General features: G+C 38.2%; 2 protein-coding genes across 2 annotated transcripts; both read left to right on the top strand.

Moving 5' to 3' along the window:
* Nucleotides 1–2,460: 2,460 nt before the first annotated feature.
* LOC133725774 (choline-phosphate cytidylyltransferase 1-like) lies at nt 2,461–7,120 on the top strand. Its single transcript, XM_062153149.1, has 8 exons — nt 2,461–2,804; nt 3,405–3,518; nt 3,745–3,840; nt 4,077–4,119; nt 4,209–4,364; nt 4,520–4,600; nt 6,260–6,358; nt 6,454–7,120. Exons 1-8 carry the CDS (start codon nt 2,638–2,640, stop codon nt 6,724–6,726), a joined length of 1,029 nt encoding a protein of 342 aa, XP_062009133.1. The 5' UTR covers nt 2,461–2,637; the 3' UTR covers nt 6,727–7,120.
* A 4,318-nt stretch (nt 7,121–11,438) lies between these two features.
* On the top strand, nt 11,439–13,519 carry LOC133725773 (zinc transporter 1-like). The gene is made up of 3 exons (XM_062153148.1): nt 11,439–12,393; nt 12,476–12,625; nt 12,981–13,519. Exons 1-3 carry the CDS (start codon nt 11,785–11,787, stop codon nt 13,284–13,286), a joined length of 1,065 nt encoding a protein of 354 aa, XP_062009132.1. The 5' UTR covers nt 11,439–11,784; the 3' UTR covers nt 13,287–13,519.
* Nucleotides 13,520–23,172: the final 9,653 nt, after the last annotated feature.

Here is a 23,172-nt window from a genome sequence, read left to right as displayed (position 1 = left end):
TTTTTTGGTAAAATAGAAGGAAAGAAAAAAAGAAAAAAAATTGTTTTATTGGAGGGCAATAGAGGTCTGTTAAAGGTCTATTGGGGACAATATGGGTCTGTTAAAGGTCTATTGAGGGGCAATAGACGTCTATTGGGGGGCAATAAATGTTTTGAATTGATGTAATCTCCTCGTTTTTTTTCCTTAATCAAAGTTTTATTTGTCTAAATTTAGGAAGATTAGTTCCCATTTCGGCGATCGAAACTTCTATTGGAGGGCAATAGACGTTTTGAATTGATGTAATATCCTCTTTTTTTTTTTTGAATCAAAGTTTTATTTGTTTAATTTTAGGAAGATTAGTTCATATTCCGGTGACTGAAAGTTCTATTGGGGGGTAATAGACGACTGACAATTATTGGGGGCAATAAATCATTCCGGCGACTTATGAGATCTCCGACGACCTCTTTGGGGACCTTCGGCGAGGTTTTCAGAAAAGTCTAGTCGGCGGCGGCCAGTGACGGGAATTCAGAGACCGGTGATCAGATTCCAGTGAGAGTTGGTCGAATTCCTATGACCGAAATCCAGTGACCGGTGACCGGGCTCCGGCGAAGTCTCCTATGGTTTTTTTTTCTCTCTCTCTAAGTAACAAAGGGATGAGGGTAAAATAGTCTAAAAACAAAAACAAAAAAACTAAATGGGGTATTAGGGAAGACTTCCTTAGAGTGTTTTGGGTAAGGGAGAATTAAAAAAACTTAATGCGGTAAGTGGGAAAAAATCTCATAGAAATGGGGTAAATGGACAAAAACCCAAAAGAAAACTGATGCTAAAGTAGGCCTGGGCACGGTCCAAGCCCGCAACCAAATCATAGGGACCGGGACCGGATTAAACTGGCCGGGCCCAAATTTCACATTTCAGCCTTAGGGACCGGGAAAAGCCCGGACCGTTTAGAAACGGGCCAATACTTGAGGGACCGGGAAAGGCCTGGACCGGATAGAAACGGGCCGGTCCTTACAGAAATGGGCCCGAAAATCATCAATTGGTAAATTTCCAGGAAAAAAAGAAGAAAAAACCTGTACAACATTGTTCTGCAGGTGTAAACATTGCCAACTATTTATTGGCATTCATCTGCAGTTTTAAAATTAAGCCAACAAATTACATAGCAGCAGTTGTAAACATTGCCAACAAATTACAAGCATTACAAGCCAACACATTGCCAAATGCCAACAAATTACAAGCATTTAAATTATAAATAAGAACCAAGACCTGCATTCTATAAACCAAGACCTGCATTCTAAAACCAAGACTGCAGGTCTAACAGAAATAGAGCTGCTGTGCAGTAAATAGAGCAAATAAAAACCAAGACCTCGAATCCTCCCTTTTTCTCTTCGCTGTGTCCACCTGGCTTGAAGCCGTCGTACCGCCATCAGTCGCCCCACCGCCCTCAGTCGCTGGACTCACCGCCACCAGCTCACTCCCAGAAGTGGCCATTTCAAACTGACGAAGTCACGATCTAGATTGTGGTTTCTGAACTCGATATGGGTAATAGGCAGATGAAAACAAACTGATCGCTTCTTAGATTGAAAGCGAACTGATCAAAGCCTATTGGAAATCTGGATTGCTCAAAGCCAAATTGGGGGTTTTACTGTTTTTGGGTTCGAAGAAGCGGCGGAGAGCTCAAGCCTTAGCAGTTAGCACGACCTCAGTAGGTCGAATTGTCTAAACGAGTCGTTTAGAGAAGTGGCATTCGGTGATCACCTGTGGTCGATCTCACACTAAGGCGTGTATAACCACCTATCATAGAAGGACATATGGCACTACGGTTATACGGGCCCTTATCCGAGTTTTTACACTACTGAGAACTCAGGCCCGGGATCGGCCCGTTTTATTCATAAACGGTCCGGGCCTTAAAATTTTGTGTTTTTTTTTTTCAAAGCTTGGCCCGAACCGGGCGGTCCAGACCGGTTTTCCGAGTTAAAACGCTCAGGCCTATGCTAAAGTAAATGAATAAGAAAATAATGCCACAAATTCGTTACAATGAAAATTAGACATAGTTCAATAAAATTGAAGTTACAACTTCTTTCTAACGCTAATACTTAAGTTTTGGCTTAAACTTTAAGTTTACGAGATGTTCTACAACAAATGTGGAGCAAGCCTGACTCTGGTCTCTATGACTCTATCTTATCAATTACTTTTGGTCAGGCTAACCTCCTCTCTATGACATGCGCATAGAATGGATAGACGTGATAAGTAACCTGTCTGATTCATTAATCACATGACAGTAAGGAAATTATGCGACTATTTTTAGACATTTTCCTATGAAATATTGGACGTTTTGGGTATTAATAATTAATGTCGACTATGTGATCTGTTATAATTTGTCATGCTCAACTTCGTGATTAAAAAGAAAAAGAGAAAAGAATAACGATGTCGAAAAATAAAAAAAAACAAATAGTAGTAAGGGTACGCTACGCGGAATTAACGCATATCCTGAGGTAGTACAGTTTACCAGGGCGGAAGGGAATACAAATAAAGAAGAAGATGAAGAAACAGAATGAAAGCTGAGAGAGGAAGAAGAAGAAGAAGAAAGTAAGACCAGTGGTGAAGCCGGTCATCATTGAATAGGTCAAGCCCAACACTCAGCTTCCCTATTGGATTCTAATGGCGGAGGTTGCTGACCCCAAAGATACTTCTCACACCACCAACACTACTCGTTCTAATTCCAATTCCGATCCAGATGAGAATCGTCTCGTCCGTGTCTACGCCGATGGGATCTACGATCTCTTCCACTTCGGCCATGCTCGCTCTCTTGAGCAAGCCAAGTTATCGTATGTCCATTTCTCTCATACTTAATTGCCATCTATGTTCATTTCTTATATTGCTTCATTGTCGAATCTGGGTAGCTCTCATTGGGGTAGCTTTAGTTTGTTTTTTGGCAAATTATGCAACTTTTTCATGTTTTGTTATCTGGGTATCTGTTATTTTGCTGTGAAATTTGCTTGGTTTCTTCAATGGTTCGTCTCATTCTTATTGATTGAAGATGGGTGTGTTGATTAATCTTTTTTTTTAGCCTTGTACATAATTGCTGCCTTGGATTGGCTAAGGCTATTGGGTTCATGTGACTTGTATAAGCTTGTGTAAAGTTGTGATCTTTAAGTATGTGAATGTTTGTAGGGATGGTTCTGAGGGCGAAACATGTAAGATACTCTTTGCAGGCATTATGTCAGACTACAAGCAGAGTGTAGAGAGAAAAAAAACCGGGATTAAGTTTTGTTTGATTTGTTAGTGTTGCTCTTGTTTTTGGGATTTGCTGCTGTATGTGATATTCTATATCCTTACGGGGTATGCTTGCTATCGCTGTGTTTGAGATTGTTATCATTTGGCATCCTTGTTTGCATTTTGCTTATAAGTTGAAATTCTGAATTCAGGTTCCCTAACACCTATTTGCTCGTTGGTGTTTGCAATGATGCTACCACTCACAAGTTTAAAGGGAAAACTGTTATGACGGAGTCCGAAAGATATGAATCTCTTCGCCATTGCAAGTATGATGATTTCTCTGTTACTTTCTTCTCCCTCCTTCCCCTCTAAATTTTCGCATCCTTTTTCCAGAAAGTTTATTTTTTGTTTTGTGGATATTCTTGGGACTATAGTTTGATACATGTATACACACATACATACATGTGTGTGTGTGTGTGTGTGTGTCAATGAAATTTTCATACCATAGAGTTGTGTAGTCAAGACCATAAACAATGAGTTTTACTTGTGCAGGTGGGTGGATGAAGTCATTCCTGATGCACCCTGGGTAGTCAATGAAGAATTTCTTGACAAGCATAATATTGACTATGTAGCCCATGACTCTCTCCCGTAAGGACAATTTTTTTAATTTCTCACTTTTCAGCTCGAATGTTATGCCTTTAAGTACTGAAGTCATGGATTAACATAATATTTGGTTCTTTGTTTACTCTTCGCTTCTTTATAAGATATGGTATAACTTAGATCTTATAGATATCGATAGTAGTTGCGTATGTTTCACAGTTTTTTTATTATTAGTGACACACTGACCATGCAATTGTTTATACTCTTCGATGAGTCTTGTACAGTTATGCTGATGCTAGTGGAGCTGGAAAGGATGTATACGAATTTGTAAGTTTCACATAATAGGTACTTTTCTTTTGTTTCTATGTCACCTTATTCTTTAGCATTTAATTTGTAAAGTGCTTCTTTTCTTATAGGTCAAAGCCGTTGGCAGGTTTAAGGAGACAAAACGAACTGAGGGGATATCGACATCGGACATTATTATGAGGATTGTAAAAGATTATAACCAGTATGTGTTGCGTAACTTGGATCGTGGGTATACTAGAAAAGAGCTTGGCGTTAGTTTTGTGAAGGCAAGAATTTTGGTTATGTGCTTTATCATTATAGTGAATATCTGACTGTATAATCTCCTTAAATGATTTTTTGTTTTGTTTTTAATCTACTAAGGACATGGTAGTTTTTCCATGTCCAAGGAACTTAGCTCTTTGCTTTCATGTGATATCAACAGGAAAAACGATTGAGGGTGAACATGAGGTTGAAAAAGTTACAGGAGAAAGTGAAGGAACATCAAGAAAAAGTAGGAGAAAAGGTATGTCCATGTTGTTATTCTGTAATTACAGGATGTAATGGGAGGATTGGGGTGGGGTTAATTGAGTTAGGCAGACTGAATCATATGCCTTCTTATACAGAATATAAATTTTTCATGTGCCATTTCTCTTATGATAAGAATTATGTAGAGCTAATTTACTGATTTCCAAGTTTAAGGAATTTAGTAATTTTTGATGGTGGAGGAACTGATTTGGGCATGCATACTTTTTAATAGCACTTCCAAGTTGCCATAATCACAGCCAGCTTAGGAAATAATCATGAACTTAATTGTATCCTTTTTTTTTTCGATTGATAACTTAATTGTAACCTTGTTTGACAGAAGTAAGCTCTTCATTCTTAGAAATTCATATTTCTTAAAGATGTGGAACTTCTTTCCTTCTAATCAAGTGTATCTTTGGTTCTGGGCTCCTGGGTAGTGTGATGTACAACTCACTATATGTTCATTATGTTGGATCTTATCCTATCTTGTGAAATGTTGCTGTTTTCTCTGTTTCCAGTTTTTCAACCATGCCTTGTGTTTCTTGTATTGTTCCTGCTCACATGGCATTTCTCTGCTTTATACTCATTTTGTTTCTGGAGTAGTACTCATTGTTATTGAACTTAATGAGTATGGTGAGAACTCAAATCAAGTCCAGTCAACAGCCTAGTGATTAGGGTTTAGCCTATTGTTTATTTTAGTATTTTCATTGCATGCTCCCTTGGATGTAATGTAGACTCTGCTGTTATATGCAAGGCATGACATTTTAATGGCTTAAGTAAACAATCAATTGATCCCCCGTTACTGGGCAAAGATTATCTCTGACGAATGAAGCACTTGGGCGAGAAGTGCTTTGAGTTGTAAATTTGGGAGCTATTGCTTCTGTGCTTTGAATAATTAGGTGTTTTCAGTGCTTGGTTTCTATGTTGTTATGAGCTGTTCTCTTCCTGTTTGTTAGCTCTTGTTTTTTTTTTTTTCCCTTCAAGGAGGGGTGTGTTTTTTGTGTACTTCTCTTTGAGTGCAAATTTTGTGTTTCCATTAAAAAAAAATGATTGTAAAACTGACTGGACAAAGTTTGAGGGAGTAGAAGTGTTGAGGGCAAGAGAAAGTTTCTAGCTACTGTTCAACCTTTTTGTGGCCTGCTTTCCTGAAGTCTACTCAATAAGTCTCAAAAAATCCAAATCTTTATGAATGACACCCACATACAGACGCATAGACATGCACAGAGGTTTAACCGCGAAGTTTCTTTTGCTGTAGATAAAAGAAAAGCAAACAACTATAAAATGTTCCTGTGTTCTTGTTGTCCACAAGGAATCATTCCATAGCATGAACCTAACCTTCCTGATCATCAATCAATTTTCAATTTCTAATCATTTCAACTTCCCTAATTCCATTTCATCCCAATTTCCTGTTCCATTTTTGGTTCTTGTGCTTTCTTGTGATCCAAGGCATTTGGTACTCACATTGAATAATTGTGTAATTTCTGCCAATGATAATCAGTTCCGTCTGTTACTATGAGTCTATATTACTATCCTCTTATTTGCCTTGTCATGCTTTATGCCATCATGATCTTTGCTAATTTCCGGATTGTACTTTTGTTTTCTTATCTCCAGTGCTTGTATATGTTGCTGACTGGTGTATATTTCTTACTTCATATTATAGATTCAGACTGTTGCTATGCATCGTAATGAATGGGTAGAAAATGCTGATCGCTGGGTTGCTGGATTTCTTGAGATGTTTGAAGAAGGTTGCCATAAAATGGTAAACCACTTCTCTATTAACTGATATATATCAATGAAAAAGAATGTTATTCATTATTCTGTTATCCTTTGCCTTATACTGTGGGATTGTCTCAGGGCACTGCCATTAGAGATCGAATTCAGGAGCGCTTAAGAGGCCAGCAGTCGGCAGGTCTCCTGGAAAATGGTAAGGCGGTTACTGATGATGATGCTGAAGAATATTATGATGATGAAGATGAAGAATATTATGATGAGGAAGAATATTATGACGATGAAGAATATTATGAAGAGGTATACGGGAAAGACCCAAATAATGAGAAAGAGGGAAATGATAAAGGAAAGAGTGTGAAAGAAAAGGATGAGAAAGAAAATACCGACAAAGAAAAGTAGGGACTCCTTTCCATGCTTGGTTGCTGCACCGTCACTGCTTGTTCATGAAGGTTTGTAAACTACTATACAATTACTTTCCGGTGGTGAAACATGATTCCCTGAAGTTGCAAAGGGAAACTACTCCAGTCACTCAAAACATACTTGTAGTGTAATTTCTGCCTTTTATCGTCAATCTCCAGTGTGGTTAGAGTTTCTTAATCATATGGCACCCAGTTATAGATGATCATGCTTTTCGTCTTTGAATATCTGCTTGCCAACAGCAGACTTGGAACTTTTGGTTTTCCTCATGAGCCATGTAAAAAGAGCTTATAAGTCGCAATACTCTTGTTAAATAGAAAAGGTTTAGATCATGTCAGCTTTACTTGTCTATTGAAGGTGATTTGTTTTGTTGTAATCAGAAGGGGCATTATTTGTTTGCTTATGCACTAGTTAGTGAGCATAGTGGCATAAACTGTAGCCAAATCAACCCGTTATCAATATACACAGAATCAAAAACAAAGGTGACAATATTGCTCATTTTGGTATTTAGTTCCAATCCAAGTTTCCATCAATCTCTTTCTCAAATTCCATCTCAATTAACAATCTAGATTACTTGAATCATTGGAGCTTATTCCTATGGATATATTATGTTTGGGTAGTCTAGGGCTTGCTTTAGTTTATTCATTCATGGCTCTTTCTGTCGTTGCCCGGAGTCCGGGTGAGTCATCTTGTAATGTTTCCTACACCCCACGCATTTAAAAAAAAAAAAAAAAAAAAAAATCTAGATTAGTTAAATTGTAAAATCATATCTTATTTTAGCGCGGTCTTTCTACAATAATGCTCATTTAACTCATCATTGATCAGCTGAAAACTAGGATATGATATGTCTGGCTGGCCTTTTCAACGTCGTATATATATGGCTTCATGCTTACGATATGATTTTGCACTATTGTCATACTATTATTAAAGTGAATAGATTTTGTCAAACACAATTGAAAATAATGAACGTAGACTAATCTTTAATATTAAAAGTCGTTAACAGTTTAATTGATGAGGATAATTATGATGAATATTGTAGGAATTGACTGTGGAATTCTTTTGATGAGACAGTTACAGTGAGAAACATCAAACGTAAGCTAAACGTGTACGGTGTACCTCAAAAGTCAAAACAGTGCCAAACTGTGGCCACAAGTAGAAAGCACAAACGAGAGAAAGAGAGAGAGTGAGAAACCTTCAAAAAACATTCTCCACATGTTCATAGTCTAGAAATAGTTAATAAGTGCATGTCAATTGGCTGAAATAGCACAACCAAAGAAAGAAGAAGTATCAAAAACTTAATAATAATAATAATAAAAACTCCGACTTGAATTAGAATTGTGTCCGTAACTTGTAGAATTTTGTAAATTTAGTGGTTAGAAAGAATATTTCATATAAGTGGCTATGACCTCTATTTACTTAACCACTTTTTTTTTTTTTTTGACTTTGTCAAAGGGAACCCAAAGGCTTCCTAGGCCCAAGATAAACCCCTTCGGCGCATGTGAAATGCTCCAACTGTGCATTGCAGCACAGTGCCTAGCCACTTTGACAGCTTCGGGGTTCGAACCTAGGTTGGGGAGCACACCCAACAAGACAAGAACCACTAGGCCACTTTAAAAGGTGTTAAATTAGTTTATATTAGATTGCGTGTCATGTGTCATATGCAATATCGTTAATTTTTTTTACTTGATTTACCGTTTCAATTGTTTACTACTTTACTATCCACGTTGATGCACTCTATAGTTGATATATGTTGCTTCTCTTCTTATTTTCCAGGTGTATGTCGACTTTCTTTGAATTATTGAAATCAATGCTCAAGTCTTTTCAACAATTCTAAAAGTCCATGATCAATCTAGAACCATTTGAAATGTGCCGGCAGGAGCGCAACGTATAGTACGGGGATAGCTTAATCAAACAACTATCATCTGGCTTTTCTATTTGTCTGTGTCTTAAACTCTTAAGTCTTAATCATCGAAGGGACAAGTTATAATCAATTAGTTTGGTTGTGCACACAAACTGGCACATATAACTGTAGCCAAGTCAACCCAGAAATAGCTTACATGAAATGGAGAATGTACGACTAGCACTATAATATCGATCAATTGGTTAACTGTGCAAATTCCACATTGTGATGATATTTGCTGCTTCACGCTTCAAGTTTTTTCTCATCATATTCAGTTTAGTCATCGGTCCTCAATTATATGCCATGGACGTGCACATAGATAATGCTTGAGTTCATCATGGCAGGTTATCTTTTGACTAAATTGGAGATGATCGGTCAATGGTTTTAACTTGGACCAAATGCAACTATGCAACTATGCAAGTGTGAGGACCAGCGATAAAAGACAAAAGTTGGCGGAAACTGAGCTCCTCTTTTACTCATATGGAATCCCGCTAATGCTGCGGCTAATACTTGATTATTTGATTATCACGCCATATAATAGGGGTAGGAAGGTGCTCCTACAGAGGTATGGATGCGATTGGACAACTCACTTTTTTTTTTTTTTTGATCAAATAAGAACTTCATTAAAAATGAACTGCTTACAACGAGTTTTAGGCGACATCTCTAATCCAGAAATGACCTCTAGACTTCACACTGGAACTCTATAATGACTGACTCTAAACTTGCACTACAACTGTATGACAAAGACAAAAGCGCAGGAGCAGTGAATCCATAACATCTCACCTCTCGTCCAGCCAGTAATAACTCTAAGATTGGACAACTCACTTGTGTGATTTGCTCTCGCATAATTTTATATGGATAAAATAAAATAAATAAATAAATAAAAACTCATGTGAAAAGTAGATCAACTCAGTTAGTCACTTTTAGTCATATTATTATGTTCAAGTTGAGTCAAAAATCAAGTAAACTAAAATTAAAATTAGTCATAACATCAATGAACAACGATTTTTGTTTACATTTTAATTAAAAAATTATTTTCACTCCATTTCGTTCTTCTATGATCAAAAGAGGTCAGCCTATTATATAGATTCAGCAAGCAGTACAAAAACGAAACACACCTAAAGGGTCGACAGAAAGAATCGCTTCTCAGAGTACTTTGAGACTCTTATTCTAACAAGAACAAGAACCAATATACCCCCAGTACACCCACCTTTTAGACAGTTCATGCACTTTTATTCCAAACAAAGTTCAGTAATCCCCAAAGCAAGAGTAAAAAACCCTAAGAGATTATGATCTTTGCGACCTAACAAGATTTAAGTATTTTTCGAAAGAGGAGCAGCAGCCTCCACTTCCATGCCTTCTTCCTTGCCCGTTACTTCAACAACAAATGCCATACGGGCCCAACAGTGAGCGGGTCCAAACATTGCAGCCCACCCAGAGCCAAAGAGCCCTAATGCAGCCCATGATACCAGTAAACAAGCCCAAGTCCAGTAGGGCACCCCAAAAGTGCTAAGGGCACCGCACCACCACTGCCGACGAGCCTTGCCGTCGCAAAACTCCGCCACAGAGCCACTGCTAGGCCACCACGACCAGGCCGATTCCCACCCCAGCCACGGGCATCATCAATGAAGACAGATCGAGCCAAATCACCATCCATCACCATCAACAGAACGTTGCTCTCCTCTCAAAGGGGAACAGATCCCAACTAGACGCCGTCGCCGCCTCCAGACGAAGGTTGGACGCCAGCCTTACATTCAAAACCACTGGTAGTCGCCACAGTCACCTTCGAACCAAAAGACCATCTCGGGTATAGGTCAGCCCGAGACATACCACCTCCGCCATCGAAGACCACACTACCATCGTTGGAACTCCTCCAGGCATCACCACCTCCAATAGCAATAATCTGGCCATCGCGCCAGTCGCTATCACCACCATCGATCGACATATCAAGAGCATATCCATCATCACTATCAATAGAACCACCAAACCAGATCTGATCAATCAAGATTCTAGACCCAATCCCACCAAAATCAGCACAATCGCCTCCTCTACCCGAAGATAGAGGCAGGCGAAGAGGTTTGTCGCCGCCGCCGTGTGAATAGAGAAGCAAGCGAGAAGTTTTGTCGCCGTGGCTCGCCGAATAGAAGAGACGCCGATATTTCTCTCTCTCAAGCCATACTAGGTTTTAACTTATTTGGGTTTAACTATTTGTTGTCCTTATATCTTCGCTTGAATACACCCGATATTTCCTAGAAGATATGTTTATAACTTTATATACATTGATACTGACTTGAGTGTGCCTCAATATTCAAGTTGTATCAAAAATTCCCATAGGCACTATATGGTTGGCCTGCTGGCCTTTTCATACTTGGGACCATGTTCCATGTTGTTGATCATTGACCTCATAGTTTTGTAATTTTCTTGTTTCTAATTTTGTACAATTATTTTATTCTAAAAAAAAAATTTGTACAATTATTTTAGTTAATTACCATCGCATATTTAATGCCTTAACTATTGTTCCAAAAAAAAGGAAAACGATTGGAAAAGAATTAAAGAAAGATAAAAGTAGAGGCCGGTTGGAACATGAACTGTATATATACATATTATCCAAATCAAAATAAAAATCTAAATTGAACATAACACATAGTTTCGTCATAATTGCCTTACAAGACCATGTAAATCGTTGACTCTCCATGTGAATCCTCCCTATTCCCTTCTATTTTCCAATATATGTCGACATTCTTTCGACACTGGAAATAATACTTGTGAGTTTTCCGCACACTTCAAAGACTTGCATTTCAGTCTTCTCCGTTTCACATGACCTCATTATTTCCGTCCCATATATCTTGCAGTATATCCTATCACAAAACAACTCTTAACTACGGTTGAGCTAGAATTATAAAAACCTAGTCAGTGTTTGTATCATGAGCTCATGATTTCTTTTTGTTTTTTGTAATCCATCTCATTAATAACTTCGATTTTCTATTCCTTTTTCATAAACAACTTGGATCACCGGGACACTCCCTATATAAGTGCACCGTTTTTCATCTCTGCTTGTCAAAACTCGGGCCCCTTTTGTGTTACGTAGGAAGAGATCGAACCTCTGACAGAAGATCCTTCCTCCTTTTGGTTTTTACGAGATGAACAAGTTTCAGAAGAATGGCCTCCTCTCGTTTTTTTGCCTCCTCCTTTTACTCCCAATCTTCGCTTCCGCTGAGTGTACGTGCGACGTCGAAGATGAAGGTGTTAACAACAAAAGCAAAGCTCTCAAATACAAACTCGGCGCATTCGCTTCCATACTCGTCGCCGGTGCAGTCGGTGTTTGTATCCCAATTCTAGGGAAGACAATTCCGGCTCTGCAACCGGACAAGAATATCTTCTTCATCGTCAAGGCTTTCGCCGCCGGCGTCATATTGGCCACCGGATTCATCCACGTGCTTCCGGACGCTTTCGACAACTTGACGTCGCCGTGCCTGAAAGAAAACCCATGGGGGAAGTTTCCCTTCACCGGATTTGTGGCCATGATGGCGGCCATCGGAACTTTGATGGTGGATTCCATTGCTACTTCTTATTTCAGCGGGTCTCACTTCAATAAGGCTCAGAATCAGATTAATGGAGATGAGGAGAAAGAGGGACAGCACGAGGGGCACGTACATGTTCATACACATGGCACTCATGGTCATTCTCATGGTTCGCTTGATACGAATTCGGCTGAATCACAACTTCTTCGGCACAGAGTGATTTCAAAGGTACTTGCACTCAGAGTTTAGATGATTTTGTTTTGATAATTTTTGTTTAGTTTTATGTATAATTTTGATTCATATTGTGTAGGTGTTGGAGTTGGGAATTGTGGTGCACTCGGTGATTATTGGAATTTCATTGGGTGCTTCTGAAAGTCCTGAAACAATTCGACCTCTTGTAGCTGCTTTGACTTTCCATCAATTTTTTGAAGGCATGGGACTTGGTGGTTGCATAGCTCAGGTAACTTCTCCCCCGATCACCAGCCTCATTTTTTTTTTTTTTTTTTTTTTTTTCTCTCTTACACTTATTTTCTTTATAGCATCCAATAGAAGAAGATTAAAAATCGGAAGAAAAAAAAAGAAGACAAAAAACCAAAGATGCCTGGACCCATTTTCATACTGTAGGCATCAAGTTTCATGTCAAAAGTCAACATATGTACGATGATGCTAGATAGTTGTTTTATGTTTTCATGGTTATGAGTTATGTGAATCAAAATAATTTTTATGCTCAACTATTTGTTTACTGACATGTATGGCTATAAGTTAAATAATCTTGTTATGCTAAAAGGATTAAATTAACTTTTTGGTTTTTGTAGGCGAGAGAATCGCGAATAACAACTATAATCATGGTGCTGTTCTTCTCCCTTACAACCCCTGTTGGAATCGCGATTGGAATTGGAATATCAAGCAATTACAAGGAAAACAGTCCATCTGCTCTCATACTTGAAGGAACTTTTAATGCGGCATCAGCTGGGATCTTAATCTACATGGCTCTGGTCGATCTGCTAGCGGCTGATTTTATGAACCCGAAAATGCAGAAGAATGTGAAGCTTCAAATTGGGGCAAATGCTTCACTTCTTTTTGGAGCTGGTTGCATGTCTCTATTGGCCAAATGGGCTTAAACTAGAACAACTCAATCATCTTTTGTTTAATCTATCGAAAAGAAATCATCTTTTGTTTAATTTCAGCTAGAATAGGGACTTTGTTGCTTTTCTTTTTCAATTTTTATTTTCACGTTAAATTGTTTTTTCTCCATAGTTTTGCCAAAGAACCTTTCCCAAATGTGCGTATAGTTCAAGTTTTAGAATTTTTGTGTGAGCAAATTGCAAATGGAATGCAAAAATACTTTTTGCTATTTCACTTCTACTAGTTAATTACTGATTATCTGAATTGCATTTTAAACTAATCCCTTGGCCGTCTGAGCATGGATGCAAGTATGAAAACACTGGCCTAAAAGCAACTCCAACAGGTTTCCTATAATTTTTGTATTATAGATAAGCAAAAGTCAAAACTTTAGCCTCTTTTTCTTCTCCAACTCCAACAGATTCCTTATTTTACAACAATCTATAAAATCTCCATAATTGATCATTAAAATTGTAGAGATTGCTGTAAATATAGGGAATTTGGTTTTCTCTTTCCTCACTATCCCTAAAATAGGGATAGTTATAGAGAATATGGAGTAAAAGAGGCTCATTTTTCCCTAAAATAGAGAAAAATCAAAATATGGGGAAGCGGTTGGAGTTGCTCTAAGTAACTTGTAGGTAATTGCAACTCTAGTGATGTAGAACTTAATCTTTCCCCATACGACTTTACTTCTACTTATTGTCATCTCTCTAAGTACAAAATAAAAAGGAAGTTTTAGAAACTTGTTTATCGTGGACATGCCTCGCTCTAAATCATGCTTGGTTTAGACGGAGAGAATGACTTTATGTTTGTATTCTTGTTTTTGGACTTCAGTTATAGCTGAATCTTTTCTGGGCATTGCTGTTTTTAATGATTTTACCAACAATATCCTGAGATTTTGGGGACTTTCAAGATGATACATGAATTTACAAAGTTATCAATGTGATACCTAAACTCATTTTTCTCATCAACGTCGTACATTCGTCAATTTTTTGTAACAGAACCATTAGTTTGAGCACGTGTGACTCATGTGAGTCACTAAAGGAGAGCAAAAAGATTGATTTATCCTCAAAAACATTTTCCCCCCTTTCTTTCTTCCTCTTCTTCCTCGTGATATGAATCATCAAGACCTCACCCTGGTTCTGGACTTCTGGTGATAATCTGGCCGTTAAACCCAAGAAGCCCAAGTTTGATCTCCGACTGATCTAAGGGAACCCAACTGATTTAATCGGAGATGATAACCTCCAGTAGAACAATTGAATGTACCTGCGATTTCTATATGATATTAGTCTCCGACTTCTACCGACCTGTTTATCTACTTCTACATCTTTTTCATACCTACTCTTTAAGTTAGTGTAAAAATACAATTTTACCCTTTAAAATCAAGTCAAATGCGTAGCACATGCTACATTTTAACGGCTCTGTTACTGAAAATTGACAGAGGTACAATGTGGATGAGAAAACAATAAGTCCAGGCATCACATTACTTACTTTGTAAGTTCATGTACCATCTTGAAAGTTCCTCAAGTTTCCAGACACTATTTGTGAAAAAAAAAAAAAAAAAACTAATTTTTTCCCTTACAAATTTGAGGAATACTTGCCCTCATTCCTTACTCGTTACTCTTCCAGACACATATTGACATGACCCGTCCTGAAATTTCACCCTGAAACCCGAGGTGGCACTGTGGGACCCATTTTTAAAAAAAATTTGGCAAAACTTTTTCGAAAAATGGACAACCCAAACCTATGAAAGGAAGTAAAACCACACTTCTAAGCATTTATACTTTCAACTCTTGGAGCCACCTAGCTCCCTGTATACATCAACTTCACCGACCAGATTATTATAAATCCAAACAAGTCCAAACTGATAGTTTAAAAGACCACATCCAAATACTTCAAGTTTACAACCATCTCTAGAAAATTCTATCTCAATCCAAACCCATACTTTACAATATTAACAAATGACATCTCATGGTTATTAGAGCAGTCTAAGGAAAAAAAAACGATACAATAAGTAGGTTAACAAGCAGTGGCGGATCCAGGATCCTAAACTTGTCTAGGCTAATTATTTAACTAGAAGAGCACAAAAGTTTTAGAATTTTTTCTATATATAACTTTTATGAGGTTTGGAACCCAGTGGGAGGCTCATCCTCACGCCCTTATTATTTTCAATCAAAACATACAACCGGAAAAAGGGGTGGGGGGGGGGGGGGGGGAAACCAAACCCCGTAAATTAAAAACTACAAGCACATATTTGTGGTACAACAACAATAAACTAACTAAAGAGCACTACATACAGGTTTTACAATATAAATAGGAACGATGTAATGCAACAAGTTGAGCACTTGAGCAAACCTTGAAACTGCAATCATGTTAGTCCATAGTCTTTTTGCCTTTAAACTGCAACCATTTTTGCCAACTTCTCTTGCATCTCAACCTACAAAAGAAAATAGTTCACTTATTAATAGCATGTAAGATTACATGTGTACTTTTGTACTCTGCTGTTCTTTACATGGATGATGACCTTTGAAGCCAAAAACCATGAATTTAAAGATACAAGTAGACAAACTTGTTAGACATAAGTAAATCAGAACAACTAATAAGGCCTGAAAAGAACTTAAAAATATAAAACCTAGATGGAAAACAACATCAGTCTATCAAGCAATAGTCAAGCACCTGTACTAAAATGATCATTGTTATGTATCTATCTACTTATAAATAGAGATGCCAACAATTAAACATTTTCCTTATACCTTGGACGTTGCAACATATCCTAGCACTGGCCAGCATTGGTGTACTGCATAGAGAAGCCGTTAAAGCAACTAGCTTCAATGTCAAGGTTTCCAAGTTGAAATTTGTAAGATCTTTTAGCCAATCAACTTTTATCTAAAAACAAATACCAACAACAATAACAGCTAGTTACTTTGATGGAAATTAGCAGCAGCAGCTCAGGGATCAAAGTTGTTAAAGAAGGATTGCAGCTGTAGTTCCATTACCTGCAAAATTGACGCATAAAACGAAGACCCAGAACGGCAGAACACAAAATGTCAAGTCTTGAAGGGATATACATATACTTAAGGGTTTTTAGGCCAAAATCATGTCTAGGCTACAGCCTAGATAGCCTACCATGTAGCTACGCCCCTGTTAACAAGTAACCTACGAGCGATAGGTGGCAGTGGTGGTGCTAAGCCTTAACTCTTAAAACCGAACAGCTACACTGCGAACTGGACATTTGAAACCAAAGGGCCCAAGGGGGAAGCATATAAAAATGTTAGCGTAAGTGGACAAAAACAAATATTCGTAGTAACTGAAATAAACATAAAAATTTCTACTTTCCCACAATTTGAATTATTTACAAAATCTCGATGTGTGCAACATTTATAAAAATAAAAAATTAAAAAAAAGTTCTCTCAACACAAAGATTTCGTAAAAACATACCAGCCCCGCTGGTTAAAAGGAATCGGACTAGCGGTACTAGCACCGCTAGTCAAGTAACAGTAGAATATGAGGAAGAAGTTATACCATACGAGTAAAGGAACCTCCCAGGCTCTACCCTCGACTACCACCCACAAACACAGAGTAAGTGAGGAGAAGAACTAATAACTTCAACTACCACCCACATGAGGAGGAGAACGAATAAGACGACCCAGATATGGTAGACTAAAATCATTCGAAAACCAGTAAATCCATAAGGCTTCCCCAAAATCTCGCAACAAGGCACGAGTACGATTCTTAACCATACTCGGAAAATCTCATGAGTAAACATATATTTCAATGACGTGTCCCACACGCCAAGATATTCTCGAATTTATAAATAAATAGGCAGAAAATAATAAATAAATATAATTCCATCGAAAAATTTATTTTTGAAAATCTTTCAGAAATCTCAAAATCGATGAATAAAATATAATATTCAATCCGAAAATCACCTCAAAAATAATTCGTCGAAAATCAACATGAATCATAAATTCAAATCCGACCATGACAAATTCATATCCGAAATTCATGCGAAAAATCAATGCCAAAATTATAATCCAAAGCCAAATAATGTGCTCGATAATTAAATAAATCAATAATTCAGAAAATATTCGCATGAATCATTTAAAATCAAATGTCCATTCACAGTATATGGCTAAGCCTGCCGTCGATTCGAACTCTCCTCGTGTGGTTCTTCCTCACATCCTGTACAATGTAGCACTCGTAAACCATTGAACTATTTATCGAAAATTAGGTTTTACCTTAATTTATAATGGGCTCTAACCCCTACTCCCATGAATCAACCTCTCCATTTCTCCTCGGATTTAACACAAACTTCACCACTAACATCAATTCGTTAATTTACATGTTCTAGGGCAGATTCAAGAAAAATCAGACGGTCGAATTCTCGTAGATCGATAACCGAAATTCCAAATTTCAGAAATTCACAGTTGATATCAACCTTCTCCGATTTCCACCAAAATCATATCTACAAGTTCTAAAACTCACAATTAATTTAACTAGCAAAAAATGGAAAACCAGAATGGCCTTACGCGCCGCCGGCCAACCCCGATCCGGGTAACAACTTCTATACCAAAATCTTCCTCTCAACAAGCCCAACAACTTTCATAACTACAATAAAGTCTAAAATTACCTTGATTGGCCGGAATTTGGCCAGCAAACAAAGAGGCCAATTTGAACAGTAGAAATTTCAAAGCTTTGATTCGTCCTCGAAGCTTCAAATTTAGGGTTTAGACCCAACAAGAATCGTCGCTGGAAGTGGCCAGAAACAAGTTCCGACCAAAACCCGAGAAAATAACGACGCTGCCCTCTTCTTCTCCTTGCTACACCTTCCACAGTTCAAACCAAGCTACTAAACCACCCTAGAATTGAAGAGGAGGAACAAAGCTTTCTAATGGTGCCTGTGGCATCAAAATCCGTCATCGGACGGAGGAGATATCGTTGGTGGAAGTTGACGGGGTCGGGGGGAGACAGAGAGGAAGAGAGAGAAACCCGACGGGTAAGTTTCTGAAAATAGAAACTTACCACAATAACTCCTCCTTTTATAGAAAAATTACCATAAACAGTAACTTTAGTATTTCGATCATAACTTTCGCATACGAACTCTAATTTAAGCGTACCATGTGTCCACGGACTTGGTTTAACGTCCTCTACAACTTTCTTGAAGAAAATTTCCTCAAAAACTGACCCGAATAAAAAGTTAACTTTTTGGCCCAGTAATAGTACCAAAATAAAGTAAAACGTGAAAGAAATTATCGTTTACCGTCCAAATGACCAGCAAACCGGTAAATTTATGTTTGAGACATAACAATCTCCCATCCTTATAAAAATTTCGTCCTTTAAATTAGCATACCTGTTAGAAAAGATGGGGGTACTGTTGTCTCATCTGGTCCTTTGGTTCCCAAGTAGCTTCCTCCACCAAATGATTACTCCAAAGTACTTTAACCAAAGGTATCATCTTGTTCCTAAGTACTTGCTCTCTGCTATCAAGTATTTGAATCGGTCTTTCTGCATACGTCAAATCCTCCCTTAACTGAATAGGTTGTTCTTCTATGATATGAGAGGGATCAGCAACAACTACTAGCAGCGGATCAATCAATCTTTCGTTCCTTCCCTCTTGTGTGTGAGCTTGACCGGGCCAACTCGCTCCGATATTTTATAAAGCCCAATGTATCTAGGACTGAGCTTCCCACGTTTTTCAAATCGTACAATACCCTTCCATGGAGATAGTTTCAAGAATACCCAATCTTTTTTCTGAAACTTAAGATCTATTCTGCGGTTATCTGCATATCTCTTTTGCCTACTTTGAGCCGCTTTAGCACCCTTCAACTGATCAAAAAAATCACTGTGACTTTATTTAGTTTCCTGTAATCAATGCACAGTCTCAAGGTGCCATCATTCTTCTTAACAAATAACACCGGGGCACCCCACAAAGATGTGCTGGGTCGAATAAAAACCTTATCCACTAGTTCCTGCAACTGAGCCTTTAACTCTTTCAATTTGGCAGGGGACATTCTGTAAGGTGCCTAAGAGATAGGTGTTGTGTCAGGAAGTAAGTCAATAGGTGTCTCTCTTACAGGAGGTAAGCCAGGTAATTCATCAGGAAACACATTTGGGAATGTCCTCAGTACTCAACACTCCCCTACTAGTATCCACCACATGTGCCAAATAAACCTGACAACCCTTACTAAAAAGTTTTTCAGCTATCAAAGCCGAAATCCCGCAAGAGGAAATGACATCTCGTTCACCATGAAAAGTAATTACCTGCCTTCCTGGACTTTTGAACATTACTACCTTGCGAAAACAATCAATCAAAGTATAGTGTGTCCACAGAAAATCCATCCCCAAAATGACATCAAACTCAACAAGGTCTTGGATTCCAAACTAATACCATCAACCAATACAGTACAATCCTTGAAAACCCACTCTATCTTAAGTGCATCTCCAGCTGGCAATGATACATACCACTCGCCTATAAAGGGCAATGATGGCACATTTGCAAAGCATGCAAATCTACTTGACATAAAGGAGTGTGTAGCACTAGGATCAATTAAGGTATAAGCAGGCTAACCAAAAATAAATATCATACCAATAATAACATTTGGTGAATTGCAACCCTCCTGATGGGTCATAGCATGCAATCTAGCATGAATTGCAGGGCATCCTCTCTGACCTCTGCCCTTCTGAGAGCTACCACGAGCTGCTGAACTGATGCGGGAACTACTAGTAGAGGCACCAGCAGATGATTTAACCACAGCCTGAAAAGAAGTAGGTGCAGCTCTCTGAGTCAATAGAGGGCAATCCGTCCTAAAGTGATCATGCTGCCCACTCTCAAAACACCCACCAGTCTGATACTGTCAATACCGAACAGACTGGCTACTTGAAGCCCCGCTCTGACTATTCGAACCAGCCCTGAACTGTCCAAACTGGCGTCTGCAAAACTATCCCTGAGTGAATCTGTCTTGCCCCGAATTTTGAATAAATAAATTCAAATCCGAAACGTGAAAACTCAATCAACCTGTCCATATGCTTAGAATTTTAATTTTTCAATTAAACCAAGCAACAAACAAACTGGAATACAACTCTCGATACAACTCAATCCTTGAGTCAATTATTACATCACCAAAAATAACCAAATGAAATGTAAGGCTCAACAAGAGCATACAACAAACAGTAGTATAACAACAATTAGGTTCCGAGCCTAATACTACTGAACTGCACAACTAGTCTCCACCGTGAAGCGTCCTGACCTGCAGGATTAACACCCTACACCATGGAATAGGTAGCCGGGATTGCAAACAACAAACCGGGTAAGCTATTGAAGCTTGTATGAGTAAACTCAAATAAAATGATTTGACAAAACATGCATAATAATTTTTCCACTCAAGAACCAACTTAAGCAACACAAAATCAACTCAACAATTTAGTACACAACCATGTCCCTCAATGAATCAATAAAGAAAGAAACTACCCGACACTCTCTCATTAACAAACCCGACACTCTCTCATTAACAAATACGTACTCATGACCCCAAGTAACTGACATGCTACTCTCATGACATACGATGGCAGACAGACTAGAGCTCTAACTAAATCATAGCATGTCACCTCGGTCAAGGTTCAAGCATACGATATAATTGCCTCTACCACTATTGTGACACAAGATCCGTAGATCAAAACATTTAAAAGTCCCACCTGACTCAAATGTTATACTCAGACTCTCATACGCTTTCTCACAATAACATCAACAATTACATGATATATTGTATTTCTGTAGAAAATATGTGCTCAAAATAATAATCCAATACGATCACCATTATTATTTCATCTAATGCCACACCATCCAGATTTATAATTCACGTAAATATATATATATATATATATATATATATATATATATATATATATATATATATGTATGTATATATATATATATATGTATGTATATATATGTATATATATATATATATGTATATATACGTAGCCATCCACTCAGGAATGCCTCCTAATACCAACTATAGTTCACACGCACTAAAAACTGAGAAATTCATTTTTATAATTAAAATCTTGTTTTTACTTATCCATGGACCGTAGACAATCAAGTCCATATTATTTAAAACAAATATTTATTTTCATAAAACAATTTTCTCAATTTAGCGATTAAATGTAAAATAAAGAAATTCGGTTCGTTAATAAACCATGTGAGATTTACTCACCTCTAATTCCAGCTGCGTCTTCTCTAATAGCCAAGATCACACAATTACAAAATGTTTGCCCAATACAATTCTGTCAAGCACCTAATCACATACGGTTTCAACTTAGCACACAATTCACAAAACAAAATTATACAACAATCCAATAGTCGGATCATCTATACCAATTTATACAACGATCCAACGGTCAGATCCTCACGAATCACCTTGAGAATCATCTTTTCACAATTATACGAAGATCCAACGATCGGATCCTCATCCGAGACCATACAAAGTCATCGGGACACTTCTATGATCAATATATCAAAACTATAAGTCGATCGGACGGCCTGCACCTCACGGATCGAAAACCGAGACGATCGAAACCGTAAAAATCCTAACATAATCATACAATCTCCAAAAATTACGCGTTGTATATTGAAATGCTCGTATCGACGAGTAGATTGAAATCAGAAACATAAACTGCCCCTGGAGTGGCCGGAAGCCGCCGCCAAGCACCGCTGCCGTCAACCTCCGAGTTGGGCGGTGAGACCTATGTCAAACTCTTCCTTTCAACATGCACAACAACTTTCCCAACTACCACAAGGTCTAAATCAAAGCAGAAAAGCCAGAAAATACCTAAACAATGGTTAGATCGGAGTTGCTTGCCCAGTTTCCCAATTTGCTTGGTTCTCTTTCCACGCTGCGTTTCTCTTAATGGCACTTGGAGAACATGATCAACATCTTCAGGGGGTTTCGGAATGGCCGGTGGCTCGAGCTATGATGGCCAAAGGACGGAGAAATCGGTGTTGATCTAAACTGAGTTTAGGATTGGGTTCTCCATGCTACGCCGTGTAGCGGCGAAGATAGGCCAAGATGTTACCATAGATCGACGGAGGAGGAAGAGGAGAAGTTAAAGCAAGTGGTGGCAAATCCAATGGTGGCCAGACGGCGAAGATATGGCCAGAAGAAGAAAAATGGTGATTTCTGGTCGGGGGGAGAGAGAGGGGCTGGGTTTCCAATTTTGAAAATTCTGTCATTCTCTGCAATTTTTCGGAAAAAATTAGGGCTTTAAACAAAAATGAAAACTTTTTCCAAAAGCCATAACTTCTTCGTACGAACTCCGATTTTTACGTTCCGCATATGCACGAACTCGCATAGACGTGCTCTATGACTTTCGTAAAGGAAGTTTTTGCAAAATCCTAACGTATAAAGAGTCAAACTTTGTGACCCCCCTAAAATGTTGTGTTTTCGATAAAAATTCGTTCGAAAGTAATTTCTATTTCTCGATTACATGAAAACACGTCAACGAAACGTAAATCGTACCAAATGGGACTTTTATTAATTTTCATAAAAATACACAAAATAATTTTGGAAATTCAGGTCATTACAGAATCTCCTATCATGCCCCCTGAATCTGAAACGGAACCTCAAACTAGAGCCATTGTTATGTCCACTTCCAACAGAGGATCTAGAACCGGATGTAGAAGTAGTCCTCTTAGACGAACCTTGGCTAGGGCCACCAAAATTCCCAGGGTGAAAGCCAGAAGCTGAGGATGACTCGATGTCCATGGCATAGGAAACTGCCTTTCCAAAACTTCGGTATGGTGTGCCTAACATCTTAGCTTTGTACTGACCTCCAAGTTCGATGGTGAATCTGGGAATCTTATTATGCTCACTATGCACCATGTCTGGC

The sequence above is a fragment of the Rosa rugosa genome, chromosome 1 (assembly GCF_958449725.1).
Source record: "Rosa rugosa chromosome 1, drRosRugo1.1, whole genome shotgun sequence".
In the NCBI taxonomy this organism is placed as follows: Eukaryota; Viridiplantae; Streptophyta; class Magnoliopsida; order Rosales; family Rosaceae; genus Rosa; species Rosa rugosa.
Note: the sequence above shows the minus strand (reverse complement) of the source record. Positions and strands in the feature narration are given on the sequence as shown.

Excerpts from the sequence above, each read along its gene's own strand:
- LOC133725774 (XM_062153149.1), top strand. The coding sequence starts at position 2,638 with ATGGCGGAGGTTGCTGACCCCAAAGATACTTCTCACACCACCAACACT. Across the intron at positions 3,519-3,744 it reads GAATCTCTTCGCCATTGCAA|GTGGGTGGATGAAGTCATTC; the intron begins GTATGATGATTT and ends TTACTTGTGCAG. Across the intron at positions 4,601-6,259 it reads AAGAAAAAGTAGGAGAAAAG|ATTCAGACTGTTGCTATGCA; the intron begins GTATGTCCATGT and ends TTCATATTATAG.
- LOC133725773 (XM_062153148.1), top strand. The coding sequence starts at position 11,785 with ATGAACAAGTTTCAGAAGAATGGCCTCCTCTCGTTTTTTTGCCTCCTC. Across the intron at positions 12,394-12,475 it reads GGCACAGAGTGATTTCAAAG|GTGTTGGAGTTGGGAATTGT; the intron begins GTACTTGCACTC and ends CATATTGTGTAG. Across the intron at positions 12,626-12,980 it reads TTGGTGGTTGCATAGCTCAG|GCGAGAGAATCGCGAATAAC; the intron begins GTAACTTCTCCC and ends TGGTTTTTGTAG.